Below are 14,750 nucleotides of genomic sequence, written 5' to 3' on the forward strand. Positions count from 1 at the left end.
CAACTATATGTACTGATGGTCAAAGAAATTTTTTGTGTTGTCTGAATTTCTCTTGGATTCCACTATCTGAAAAACCACTTCTCCGAGAATCTCTCTTCCTCTTGTCTTTATCCATTACCTTCACAGCCTCCCTTTCATGAGCACAGTCTCATGTTTCACCTTGTCATTGTTTTAATTTTGTTTCATGGAAGAAATGATCCTGAAAAATCTGGAAATTAAATGAAATGCACATATGAGTTAAGTTACTCATGCTTAAGGGCTTGCAGTAGTTTGAAAACTTTTTGTATCTTGTATCATTTGAGGCACTATTAAATGCATGGCACTATATAACTGATTTTAATATATCTAATTTTTTTGTCTACATTTGTTGGTAGGAAGAAATAAAAGAAGGAATTGAGGAAACAAATTACCTTTTTTTTTTTTTTCTTTTTCCTTCTTCCTACAGTGTTCTTTCTCTTGCCCGGCAATACAGAGATTTTTATTTTATGTCAAATAATTGATTTTTGCGGTGTGTGTGTCTCTTAGATTCTGAGGTAAAATACTGATTCTGAGGACAAATTCCAGTGCTGACTTTATAATAAATTTTCCCATTATTAAGTAAATTGGGCATTAACCCTCTGGCTCTTAGATGCCTGTGTCCATCCTTGCACTGTATCTGTTTGTCCAGTAGAGTAGGAAGATACCAGCAAACTAAAAGTAAGTTCTTCAAGGCAGCCATAGGAACTTCTGGAAGGCCGTGCTCATTTGGGGCTTAACTTTTGAGTCCTTGACTTTGAAACCTTACTATACTTTTAACGTGTTGTGGATTGGTTTTAGATGTAATTATATGTACATGCTGTTTTGCTTGGATAGCAAAGATTGCAGAGAATGAAATCCTATCTGCAGTATACCCACCAAACCATCTGGGGGAATAGAGGAAGAGGTGCTATGCCTGCAAACAACTGTAACAATGGCTGTTGCTACTGCTCTAGCTATAATATGCATCATCATATGCATAGAACATGTGATCATGCAGAGTGGTACAAAGACATCAGCATAAGTTTAGGATAGGTACATTATCCATGGGTGATGAGTAGCCATCCCAAAATGCAATTAAGACCTCTTACACTGAATCTTGTATTTTGTTTATGCCACATTCTAAAACAGACTTTCTATAGAGAAACTTTTTTAAGAATTTTAAAGGTTATGTTAACAATATCTTTTGTTGTCTTCTACTTGTAAAGCCACGCTGCCTTACTACCATGAATCCAACTGTATAGGTAGAGGAAGAGGATAGTATAAGAATAAAAAGGAAAATCACTTTTTCTCCTTTTCCCCCATGGTACACGCACATGCTGAATGAGGACCAAGTTTAAAAATAAATGAATTTTGAAATATTTGACTACAGATGTGTTCTGACTAGCTGAATGACCCGTAAACTGGAAATATCTAAAACATAAAATCACAATAGAAGCAAAGTATAAGTTTGCAGAGAGTTCAGTTATTGAGAAATTTTCTCTCTCAGTAGTGAAGGACTAGTAAACACATTCTTAATATATCAAAATACTAGATTCTTTATATATATAGTATAGTAAGACATGATCAAGTATATATTTCTAGTTTCAGTCTGCTCCTTGAAATATTTCCAAACTCTCAATGTATAATTACTGCTTGATAACTTATCATTGTGATTGCAATTAATGGATTAACCTCTACTCATTAGCTGAGACTTAAATATTGGTTTCTTCCCCTACAGAAGATAAACTTAGAAGCAACTTCTGAAGGGCAAGAAGCTATTCTCAAGCCACAGCCACTGAATAAAGATGAAAAAGATAAATGCATGAACTAGCTAGCAAGGGAAACGAATGAACAAAACCCCCACAACTTTTGTATCATCTGAACTTTAGCAGCAATTTTCTCTTTACTACAGTAGTGGAAGAGGACATTAAAGAGATGCAGTCTTTAGCTCTAATGACAGAAGTCTGTTAATAGCTTTTAACAATTGACAGATAATCAATAAAACATTGTTCTGGTGTCACTTGTTAACATCTATATTTGTTTCAGGGATTTCTATTATCTTCTGCACTAAGATGATATCTGTGTGGGGAATTCATACTATGTAGGTAGTATTTATTTATTTTTTTTACATAGCACCTCTTATATGTATCAGTGGGCCTGATCCCAATTTCCACTGACTTCAACTGGAATTGGACCAAGTCCAAGGTGCTGCACAGTTTTATGGAGCTGTTGGTAATGACACCATACTTAAGGCTGACCTTGGACTCCGATATTAAGCCCTGATTTTCCCCCTACCCCATTTAGACTTTTGTTTGCAAACTAGGATGCTGAAAATAGGGGTGAGAAGAATTTTTCCCAAGGATTGAGGAAATGCAGGATCAAAGATGTTTATATGCTGCTTAATCAACAGTAATACAAGTCATAAATTTATTCCCAGTGTCATGACTCTTTGACCCATTTGTTCTCAATAGAGGCACCTGGTTGCACAGCAGCTCTTCATGTGCAGAGCCCAGGGTGACTCTTCCACATTGGGTATTTCCTAGGAGAAAACTGTTTAGGAATTTTCATTCTTACAGACTGACCCACGATCCAACTGGGGAAGGGAATCTGCTGACCATGTTGATCCAGTCTGGCCCCTGAAGCTGCAAGCAAAGATAAGCACTGAGAATGGGCACAAATTGAGGAGTGATACGATGGTCAGCTCTGCTGGCTGACAAATGGGAAGCCAAATCTGAGCAGACACATGTTCTGAGCAGACAGAGCACTCTCTTTCCAATTTCTGAACCTGGCTGATGTTGAATGAGGGGGAAAAAGTCCCTGAAGAAAGCTTTTGCTCAAAGGTTGCCAAAGGGGACAGGATGACAAAGCAGCTATTGAGCAGGCCAAATAACCCAGACATCCACCTCAGGCCCGGCTCAGATCTGGTTCCAACTACTCTAGGCTTATAGAAAGAGATTTGAAGGTCAAAATCTTTTGCATTACTCCAGTTTTTTCTGTGAAATGTGCTAGAATTGGCTTCCTTCAGCCCCTACTGCAAACTTTCTTACCAGGAGCATGCCGAAAGGCTACCCTGAACAACAGGGCCTCCTGCCTGATGCTGGTAGCTTTGAATAAGGCAGCCATAATACTTTACAGCAGAGTGAGTGTGAGTGGGTGGTTCCTGCTCTTCTGAGGGGTTCCAAGACCTAGCCAAATCTTTCATTGTTCAGCACATTATGAAACCCCTTTACAGATCAGGGCATCTGGCAGCCTGTGCACTGAATGAAGATGACCAGTAGGTATGAGGTCTTTGTAGAGTGAGTGGAACCTTGCTCCCTAGTTCATTGGCCCACATGTTTCAATGAATGGGTCACAAGTCATGGAATTTAGCAACCTTCTTACAAGACAAAATGGATAAAAGCAGCCTGCTGGTACCACAAGGTAGCTGGGAGCATAGACTGATTCACCATGCCAAACCTTCAGCAGCATCATAGGCTCTCACTCTGTAGTAGGGTCATAACAGCAAAATTTCAACTGAAAATGAATGTGTGTCAGCAGTACTGTTATCTATCATGAGCATATTCCTGCAGGTAATATTGAACACCAGGCATTGAGGGACAAAGGCCCTTACTAACCTCTTAAGTCCTGGCTGTCAAGGTTCATGCCATACATCACTGCCAATTATCCTCCCCAGAATTGTCCAGAACATGGCAGGGGTGGTATAACCCAGCCTTGTAGCTCTACTGGAGGGGTGGAGTTACATATTGGATGAGATCTTTCTTCTTCTGTTTTCTTTTCCCTACCTTAAAGCTCCAGTTAAAGAGGGCTTGGAAGAAAGGAAGAAGTAGGGGGCGGGGTGTGGATCTGTGGGGGAAAAGGCCCTAAATGTAAAGCAGTCCATCTTAAAAAAAACTTTAAAGAAAAATCCTCTGTTTTTCAGATAAATATTGAAAAATCAAACTGCAGGTCAGGAATAAGGAAAATTATACTTTTTAAATCCCTTAAATAAATAAGGGAAGAAACCACCTTGTCTCCTAGATAAATGTAGATAGCTGGACATCCATAAATATAGGGGGAGTTCTAGCCTCAATCCCCATCACGGTTCAGGGGAAAACTAATAAAATAGAAACAGCACTGTAGGTCAAGTAAGGCAGTCAATTCACCCATGTGGGACTAAGGGTGGGGAAAATTCCATAAATGCTATTTTTTAAACATAGTGGGAAAAATATTCCTCCCTTAAGTGCCACTACACACTTTCACTTCTGTTATCCTTTCCTCTATTCTTCCTTTCCTCTTATCCTTCCTCATGTCCTGCCAATCAAATTTAAGACCTGCACATGGAATGAAAGGGAGGTTGTCCTAGCACAAAGCCCAGTGGCTTACATGTGAGTGTATGTGGTAAGAATTGCACCAGTGGAACATTCCTGACCTCCAGAGGCTCACCCATAACAGCAGTTGGATGTGGTCTTTCTGTTACTGTTGAAGAAATACCACTTTTGGCTACTGTGTTTATGAAATAATTATCTTGTTAAGAAGTCTGAGTTATTTAGTTATCCATAAGGCTGCAAATTTGTCACGGAGGTCACAGAAGTCACAGATTTTGTTATTTTCCAGGATCTCCGGGACTTCTGCGGTGGCTAGTGCAGCTGTCCCGGGGACGCCTGAGCAGCTTTCGGTGTGTGTGGCAGGGAGCTTAGGGTTAGAGTATGGGAGGGAGTGAGGGCTCTGGGTGGTGCTTACCTTGGGGGGGGCTCCCCAGAAGCGGCAACAAGTCCGTCCCTCAGCTACTAGCTCTGGGTGCTGCCTCTGCCTGCAGGCACAGCCCCTACAGCTCCCATTGACCATGGTTCCCCGTTGTAGGAGCTGCAGAGCCGACGCTTGGGGTGGACTTAGAAGCTGTGCTACAGTCCTTCCCAAGCAGTGGCCATAAAGAGTTTTTTGTGGGGTGGGGAGGAGATGAGAGCCACAGCTGACAATGGAGAAAGTGAAGAAGGAAAAGCAAAGATGTCCCCAAGGTTTGCAATAAGCAGCAGGCAGGAAGCCATTGTAGCAGTGGCATCAAGACTGGAAAGAGTGTGGAGGATTATCCAAGGAGTGACTGTAGAGTACTAGGAGTATCTTGCTATGGTGGAGGTGGAGGGCAGGGTAGGGAAGGACCTTCGTGTGCTTTGCTTGCCAATACCAACTGCTCTGTGCCCCCAGCTAGCCAGACAACCTACGAGCTTGTTGAAGGCTCCAAGACTACCCAATAAGAGCCCTCCTCTTAGAGGTACTGCCTCACTCTCTTAAAGTTGTAACTTGACAATTGCCTTTGGGTCCTTGACCACCATCCCATAATGGTGGGAAGGCCAACATGCCTTAATTCCAATTAATTTCAATATTCATTGTTTGTTTTTTCATGACAGATTCCAGTATATTAGAACAGATATTTACTGCTCATGGAAGCCACATATTTAGCACAGCATATTTATAAATGCTAACAAATTGAGCTAACATGTTTTAATATGTAAACTGGTTTAACTTTCTCTTTCATAGCTGTGCTCACATATATTGTTACACTTTGAGCTAAAATTAGGATTATATGGCTGTATTTAATGATGATGCTTTAAAATAGTATTTTACAGAGCAAAAAGGTGAGAATTTGAATTATAACACTATGTAATTTTTTCCCCCTGGCTATGCCTTAGCATAGGGCAAAAGAGATGACCTACAGTGAGCTGACATTGCTTATAACAGTCCAATTCCTCTTTGTGCTATATAATGCAAATTCTGCAAAAAGTCAATCAGAGGTTGAATTATCGTATTACGCTTTGCCATGAGGTATGCAACGTGCCTCAGTTGCAAACCCAGAAAGTATGCTTTTGATCCCACAAGTGCTTTGTGTGGGTGATGGGTTCTGTACTAGCAGATCTAGTTGCAGGACTACTGTTAGTTTCTGTAGGAGAAGCATAAATATGTGAAAACCACATAAGTGGCTACTTATTTCATGAATATTATATTTTTGTATGAGAGATGAGTATATTTTGTGTTAATTTATTTCATTTAATTAAAAGCAATTTACTCTTTTTAGTGAAAAAACTTTTTTTAGTGTGCAGGGTGGGGAAGAGAACTTGTTCTGTTTCTCTATGCCTTTGGTATAGATATATATATACTTTAAAACCTATTAAAAGAAACAGTGAGGGAAAGGAAAGTCTTACGGTTAAGGAGTCAGGAAATCTGGGTTCAGTTCTGGTCAGACCCGAAATTTATTGCACAGCCAAGAACACTTAGGACACGTCACTTAATCTCTCTGTATGTCAATTGCCCATGTGTAAAATGGGAATAATGAGACTTCAGTGCCAAACAGGAGTATTGTGAGGTGCTTGGAGTCTATGGTGATGAGGCTGCCATGTATTGTAAATACCTAAAACGAAGAAAATTACAGTGTACTGGAGATGAACCAGCCCAAGCAGATACTGCTATAATATTGAAGGATCAGTTTAGAGAGTATATTGTTATAAAGACAAACAATGAGGGGCTAGATTGTGCAACTGTTACTCATGATTGGGTTCACTAGGGTGGATAATGGCTGAACAGCCTAATCCTACTTTTATATTGTGTTCTTGTAACCAGCCTGGGAGATAGCATTTCAGGAGTGTTCATTCCAGGTAGAAGCCGATATACTGATATATTTTTGGAGACTATTTTCATTGAAGGATTTTTCATTACAGTATACATTATACTTATTAATAACTTGTTTAATTTTTAGCAGGGCTGATATTGAGCCACAATGGCAGCTGTAGTCTCGGACAGTCCTCCAAACCCAAGCTGCAAAATTATGACCTTTAGGCCTTCAATGGATGAATTCAGGGAGTTCAACAAATACTTAGCGTACATGGAATCAAAAGGTGCTCATCGTGCTGGACTTGCAAAGGTAAACATCTTTTACATTAAAAAAAACTATTTTCATAAACATTTGCCTTTTGCAAAACTGATATGTTAAATTTTAATAATTTTTCAAATGGTTCTCCTGTGATAGCGTTGATATGTCACTCTGACGAGAGTTAAATGGAATAGCTCATGTTGCCTATAAACAAAGAAAAAAGAAAATGTATGTTGTCTGCCACATACTCTCAAATTATTGGGTTTTGCTATTTTCATCACATGGAATGTGAAAAGAAAATCTTTGAGGCTGACTGTTAATGCTTAGCAGTGCAGCCCAAAATATAAATGAGGGGATCCAGTATGCCAAACATAGGAATCCACCATGCAAACACTTAAAGGTATGTGTAACTTAGGGTGACCAGAGAGCAAATGTGAAAAATTGGGACAGGGATTGGGCGGTAATAGGATCCTATATAAGAGAGAGACCCAAAAATTGGGACTGTCCCTATAAAATCGGGACATCTAATCACCCTAGTGTAACTTGAATCATTTCACTGAACTCAGTGGGTCTACTTATGAATAAAATGAAGCACATTCTTAAGTGTTTTCAGCATCTGGGCCATCATAGGATTTCAAATTGTTGATTTTTTTTTTTTTTAAATTGTAATCATCCTACCTCCTGGTTGACAAAATTAAGACATGGAAACCATGCAAAAGCTGCTGTAGCATTGCCTCTTGGCTGAGCAATAGTTGATTCAGGGCCTTGTAGCTAGTCAGTTTCCATTAATGGAGAGAAATTGTCACAGCTTCAGTTTGGTGTAACTTATTTATTTACATGGTGAATATGCTCTTATCTCTGCTATATACATTAGTCTTGTTTCTCTTATGTAGTCCTGCAGTGTGAGGATCATAGGGGACGAAACACAACCATGCACATGCAGATTTGGGAATCTCAGCTCGGTCATTCAGAGTAGTCACTAGGTACAGCTACCTTAATCACTGGGTCTCCAATCCTGTGTTGCAAACCCAGAACATTCAAAAATCATCAGAATGGCTTAAAATGAGATTTATAAAGAAAAAATAACAAACTTTGGGTTCTTATTTGCTTTCTGTGTTTTGAGCCTTGAGGATGCACTTTAGTTGCATCTCCAAACTTTTCTTTGCAAGCATGAAGGCTAGAAACTTTTCATTTAAAAAAAGATGAAGAAAAAATTCCAATTACTAGATTGGACAACTCATTCATAACAGGCATAGATAAGTATGTGACATAAAAGTACACCCTGATGTTATGTTGTCCCCACCACCTTCTATGCTCATTCTGTCCTGAAACAAATGGGGACCTACTCTTTGAGGGTTTGCTGCATGGTACTAATCACTGCAGTTGGACTGCTTATATGCTTAACATTAAGCATGTGCTTCGGTGCTTTGATGGACCAAAGTCAGAGCATTCAACACCTTGCAGAATCAAGTCCGAAGATGGCTGGGGAACAGGAAGCGTCTATGTTTTGGTCCCTTTCTGATTAACAGTAATTGAGCTAGCAGAGAGTGAAGGGATAGTGCAACTTGTTGTGGATTGTTCAGTATATTGACTTACTTCCTTGATCCCCAAAATCTCAGCATGATCGTAGACTGTCCAGAGGTATGTTAAACTCTTCTTGGTGCTATGAGGCCACCTACTTTTTCCCACTCTCAAAGGAGCCACATTATGGTGATTTTTCTTCCAGTCACCATGGCTGGATGCAGAGTTTTCTGAGGCCTTTCATTGCCTCTCTCACAGTGAAGACAAGGCCTGGTTACTAGAGTGAAGGAAGGTGCCCTCTTTCCTCAATGTGCTTTGTACTGCCTTGTCAATGCTTTCAGTCCCCATCAGGGAGCAAGAAGGTACTGGGGTTTAGTGGTGATTGCACTCCTCGTTCAGTTTTTGGGCAGGCTGTTTGGGATAGTTTTTCTATTCTCAGTGAAGAATTTCTAAAGAGTGAAAAAATATTTTAAAAACAGAAGGTCAAACTCTCTTTACCTTTCAACTGTAAATAAAACTGAGCTCTTTACAGTATCAGTTTCTATGTTAAAATCCTTAGTTAATATTCTTAATGACATTAAATGAAAGCATAAGTCACTTGCTAAAACCTATCAGGAGATAATGACTTTTTCTGTTTGGATTCTTCTCTAAACATAATCCTTGCTTCCCTGGGTAAATATTTTTCTCATTGAAATGTTTTACGCAATGTTACATTTAGATTAATGTTATGTCTGATAGCAGGGTTGTGTATTTAGTGGCAGTCATTAGAGTAACCTCTCTAGTGGCTCTCAGGAGGGAGGCTGTCACACCGGGAGACTGCAGACACTGAGGTTGTGGTGTGGCTGGAGGTGTGTAACAGGAGAAAGCTAATGAGATCTGGAACTGGTGAGCTAATGTAACAAACAAAGAAAATTAACAGATTAAAGACACCTGAGACCAGAGTGCTTTGTGTTTGTGGACTGGGGATCAGGGAGAATGTCAGTAATTTATGATTTTCAGTACCAGGATCTGTTACAAAGATAGCAGCAGCTGACAGCATGCTGAGTACAAACAAGTTTTCTCATGTCAGCTATAAGAAAAGAGTCACTCTGTTCCTGAAAATATTACAAATTTTCTTTCAAGACACACAAACTCAGTATTAACTGTTCTTAATTTTGCACTGAAATTCCCAAAGGCAGCGGACTTTGCTGATCTCTCATGTTCATTTCTTTGACTGCTTCAGGGAAGAGAGTGATAACACTGAGATCCTTTATTAATTTTAATATGGTAGTGGCCTCCTGAGTTCAGATGTTCTGCATTTAAGAAAATATCCTACCATAATAATGGAGAGATTGTGAGCTTTGATCAGTCAAGCACATTATGTGATAAGAAATATGGCCGCAGGTATCAGTTCTGTTTGTTTCTTGCCCAGATTCTTTCCCAGCCTCATTTACTCCCATCCAGACATTGGACCTCACTCTGCAACCACAGTAGGAAATGCTGGTGACCCATTTTACACATGATACATTAAAATGCCTTTCTCTGCTTATCCAGCTCTTTTTTTGAGGAGTGGAGAGAGTTCTATGCTTTTCAACATTAAAATACCATGTTGAAAAATAGAGGGAGCCCTGAGAAGCAGTACTGACCTAATTGAAATGAGTGGAGAGAGTGGAAGAACAGAGATTAAGAGCAAGCTGTGTCATTTTGTGTTCTTTCAAATGATTGTGCACATAATATATATTCTACTTCAGGTGTGTATGAACCCAGAGTATGCGAGTCAGAGACCTTTAGCTAGCAGTACCTATTGGAGTGGCACATGTGCTCTGCACATCCGTGTGTCTTGAATTGAGGGCAAAAAGGGAAGGGCCACACTGATCCATTTCTCACTGCCTGTGGTTAAAATTTTGAGCCCTCTGTGATGCCTCAAGCTCATGGTCCCTTTTCCCAGCTTATCAGTGGGGAAGTTTTTCTTTTGTTATTGGGAGGTGCCTAAGTACTGCATTAATGTACAGAAATCACCGGATTGATGCCTGAGGCCTTGCTTATTTTGAACTATCAGGCACTCTTGTTGAAATAGGACTTTATTTATTTGGACTCCAGGGCAAAATTCTCACAAAAGCTTCCTCAGGACTGAGAAATGTATTTAACTCCCTAGTTACCGAGGGCCTCCTGGTTGCTGGCATTTCTTTACAGCAGCTCTTGACTTGGCAGATACAGCTCCAGGTGTATTGCAGCAGTCACCACTATACAGTAAATTATTCTGCCACCATGCACCTGGCATCTCTAGAGAGGCACAAATCATGGCGGAAGAATTACCACTTGAGGGCTGCAACTTATTCACAGACAAAATGGATGAGGGATTGCACTCACTTGAAGACTCCAGAGCAACACTTTGTTCCTGAGGATGTCCCCCAGCCCCAAGAAGAAGTCGTTATAGGCCTCAAGTGCGCACATATGGCAGAAGCTGCCTAGTTTCCCAAGAGATGTTTTCACCTATACCTTCTGTGGGTTCTTGCCATCCAGGCCCCTATACTTCAAAGCAACAGTTTTTTGACGGTTTTGTCAAGAGCAGAGTGACAGTTGTTGAGGATCTTTCCATCTTGTGCCCTCTCTTTGGGAACCAGTTTTCCACTTCTTCGGTGTCTGGAACTCCATAACTATAGTACAATGAGTTTGACACTGTGGGACTGGGTTATACCATTCAACTCTGGTCCTTGCCCTACCTTGCCCACCTTCCCTGTCCTTGTTCAGGAACTGCTTTCCTGAGACCATACTGCTTCAGGAGGTATAGTATCTTTTAAATCTTGGAGCTAGAGAGGAGGTGCCTTTACTGCACAAGAGAAGGGAGTTCTACTCCTGATATTTCATCGTACCCAGAGGGAGCTGAAGGCCTATCTTGGGCTTAAGGAAGTTAAGCACTTTTATCAGGAAGATAAAATTCAGGATGGTGTCCGTTGCTTCTGGTTTGGGGCCAGTTCAGCCAACAGGTGATGGACCACATCCAGATTCAATCCCTATGTGCTCAGCTGGGTCTAAAAATAAAATGGAGCAGTTGATTTTGTCACTAATGAAAAGAATCAAGTTCAGTGCGGCCATTCTTGATTCTATGACTGCAACAGCCTACTGCTTCAAGAAAAGTTCTGGTCTGTTTTGAACCTCTGCACAAGTCTTAAAAACCAACCTCAGGACAGCAGTGAGAGCTAATATGAGGCTGTTGGGACACATGGCATCCAGCACATATGTTACTCAGCCTGCCAGACTTCATCTTAAGTGTATACAAAGCTGGTTGAAGTTTGTTGATGAAACAGATAGCTTCTGGACTTGCTGGTTCATGTATCTGTTTAGGTTCTAGCATCCTTAGAGTGGTGGATGAATCTGGACAGGATGAATCTTTGAGAGGATAGTCTTTCAGTGGCCACGAAGGGCTGGGCTTTGATATTGGCACTGTATTTGATGGGGAAGGCAGTCAGCCTATCACAACCAGGACCAAGAACAGACCATGGACACCAGACAAGGGAAAGCTGCTATTTAGACAACTTAGATATCAATGAAGAGATGCATCTTTGACACTGGTAAACCAGGTGTCAATTCTTGCCAAGGCTGTAGGCGTCAGCTGAGCACTGACAAATTCATAACTGGAAACAGACCAGCTCACCTGTATGTTAATGTTGTTCAAGATGGGTTTTTGGTCCTATCTGACCGAGGAAAGGGAGGCATGAGACATGACACTAAGCTGTAACACCTGCTTGTGCGGAGCCACATTTAGAAGTTCCCTCCAGGAGTGCCAGGCTGCCTGCTCAGTCAGAACAATGGGATAGGGATAGGGTGAGCTCTGCTCGAGCATCTGTCCTATACATCAGTCCTCTGAAACAGGTTCCTCAGGGAGATTCTAGTGCCATGTGGTGACCAAATCTACCTCCAACAAAGAAAGATGCCCCCGAGGCCAGCCCGGAGAGCTATTCACTCCTGTGGGCAGCAAAGACGTATAAGGAAAGAATGCCCCCTCATGGAGACTCAGTATGCCTCAGGTTGGACTGTAGAGACACATGCTCATGAATAAAACACCTCAAATTGACAGTACCAGTCTGAGTAAAAGGAAAGGAGTACAAGGACTTGTAGATTCTGGGTGCAGCCAGATAATAGTTCAAGCCTACCTGGCTGGGTAAGACGATGCTCCAGAAGAGACAATCTGTGTACAGCTCATAAACAGTGAAGGTTACAATTAACTGTGGGAGCCCACACTGAAATCCTCACAGTGGCTCTGGCTGGAGAGTTGAGGTACCCAGTAATAATAGAATATGGATTGCAAGTGTCAGTTTTATTTACTAAAATCAAATATATCTGATCTGAATATTCACTCTTTGACTGGAAGGCAAAAACTACATAAATACCATAAAATGTAGCATGCTGTGACTGTCATTTGAGAATGGGTGACAGTCAATACATCCATTAAGATGCCCTATTTCATAGATTTATAACTTGTCTGTGAACATTGTATTGATTTTGAAAGATCTTGGCCCACAGCAATATAATTTAAAAAAAAATTTAGTGTTTTTTTTTTAATATGTATGAATGATTTAAAAATAAGACTTAGTTTTTTTTTTCCAGCTTCTGAATGTACCAAAGCATTATACCTACATGTAAATGGTATCCAGGTAGAATATCAATATCTTGGAAGAGTATGATGCAGATTAGAGGGGGTGTATATACTGTATCCTCTAGTTTTTACATTAGCCAAAAGTGCATCTGTGCATACAAAAATGATGAATAAGATGGAGGGGTAGGAGTTGGGCACTGGGTTGTCATCGCTATGTTGTTTCTCTTATTTGCCATGATGTAATGAAGCATATTTGCAGACTGTCATTGAACATGGGTAGGGAGTCCACATTGCTATCTAATTTAAATGCAAGTTTGTGGTTTAGAGCTACAGTGGTTTGCAGGGCTTGGGAGAGAAGCAGACAAGCTTTAGGAGTCAAGCCCCTCCACCCCCACACACAGTATAACCTGTTAAAACTTCTTCTAAATTGTCAAGCAAGACTCTTTGGAAATTTACTTAAATAAAAATCAAAACCAATTTCCTTCCATAGAAGGCCATTTATTCCTTCCCTCAGCAAGGAATGTCTCCATGTCAAAGTGCCATTTTCAGACTTCAGCCACTTATAGCGCTATTCTAAAGTCATATATAATATAATATAATATATAAATATAAATATGGACTTTCCCCCATAATAAATGGGGGAAAGTGCATTTTTTTCCTTCACTCTCCTTTCACATAGAAATGTTTTGAACTGTTTTGAGAGAAAGGACGCTCTAGTAATTGGGAGCCCTAGCATAGATTTTGAGAGACCTGGTTCATTTCTCCTAGCTCCTGAACAGACTTCCTGTGTGATCTTGGGCAAGATCCTGTGTGACCCACTTCCCTATTTGTGCTCCAGTTCTGTATCTCTAAAAATGGGGATAATAATATTTCTCTACCTCACAGAGGTATTGTGAGGATAAATACATTAAAAAGACTGTGAAGCATTTGGAGCTCTACTGATGAAGAATGCAATATAAGTGCTAGGTGGTGTTACTATTTTGCTCAAAAATAGGACCAATACTAAGCACAGAGAATTTCAGACCCAAAAGGGTGGTTTTACAACGTTATGGGTGCGAGCAAACAATGGATTAGAATGGAAACTGTCCTGCGATCTTAATATAAATATTATGAGGTACCTGCTAACAGTATTTGGAAGGGGAGGGTGTCTGATCTTGCTTCTGTTGAAGTCATTGGAAAAACTCCTGTTGCCTCCAGTGGGAGTAGGATTTTCTCTGATGGTCACACTAGTCAGGGATTGGGATATTTGTACACTGTAAATGAGTTTATTTGAAGTTTAATGTTCCAGGGGTGTGTTTATATCTCAGTTGTTTGTTGGCAAGATGGCACTGGTGCAGTTTACTTACAGAAAAAACAATACACATAGAATGAAGTGGCAGTACATTATGTTCCCTGGCTTTTCCACTCTTACATGTCACTCCTCCCTTTAAAATGAGGTCTCAGGATACATTTTCCAGCTCAGCTTTGTTCATCTGATAGTCTCCAGAGTTTTTTGAACACACCTCAAATTTCTTTGTATGTTATTCCAGAGCGGCTGCCAGCAGCAGTGCAGAAGGAGGTATGGCATGGTATGGTATTGCCACCCTTACTTCTGCACTGCTGCCTGGAGAGCTTGGGCCCTCAGTCACTCTCCAACTGCCCAGCTCTGATGTCACCAGCACAGAAGTAAGGGTGGCATGGTATGGTTTTGTCACCCTTACTTCTGTACTGCTGCTGGCGGGGTGCTGCCTTCACAGCTGGGTGCCTGCCAACAGCTGCTGCTCTCCAGCCACCCAGCTCTGAAAGCAGCACAGAAGTAAGGGCGGCAATACCGCT

The 14,750-nt window shown here is 40.8% G+C and overlaps 1 protein-coding gene across 12 annotated transcripts in view; it reads left to right on the forward strand.

Annotated features, from left to right (window-relative positions):
- KDM4C (lysine demethylase 4C) overlaps positions 1-14,750 on the forward strand; it is a 441,772-nt gene that overhangs the window by 28,281 nt on the left and 398,741 nt on the right. For 11 of the 12 annotated variants that reach the window (XM_030567954.1, XM_030567956.1, XM_030567958.1 and 8 more), the window contains exon 2: positions 6,728-6,889. In XM_030567954.1, the coding sequence (XP_030423814.1) occupies positions 6,746-6,889 (144 nt within the window). In that variant the 5' untranslated portion in view covers positions 6,728-6,745. Of the gene's footprint in view, positions 1-6,724; positions 6,890-14,750 lie in introns of all 12 variants that reach the window. The other variant, XM_030567955.1, reaches the window with a different exon arrangement.

The sequence above is a fragment of the Gopherus evgoodei genome, chromosome 6 (assembly GCF_007399415.2).
Source record: "Gopherus evgoodei ecotype Sinaloan lineage chromosome 6, rGopEvg1_v1.p, whole genome shotgun sequence".
In the NCBI taxonomy this organism is placed as follows: Eukaryota; Metazoa; Chordata; order Testudines; family Testudinidae; genus Gopherus; species Gopherus evgoodei.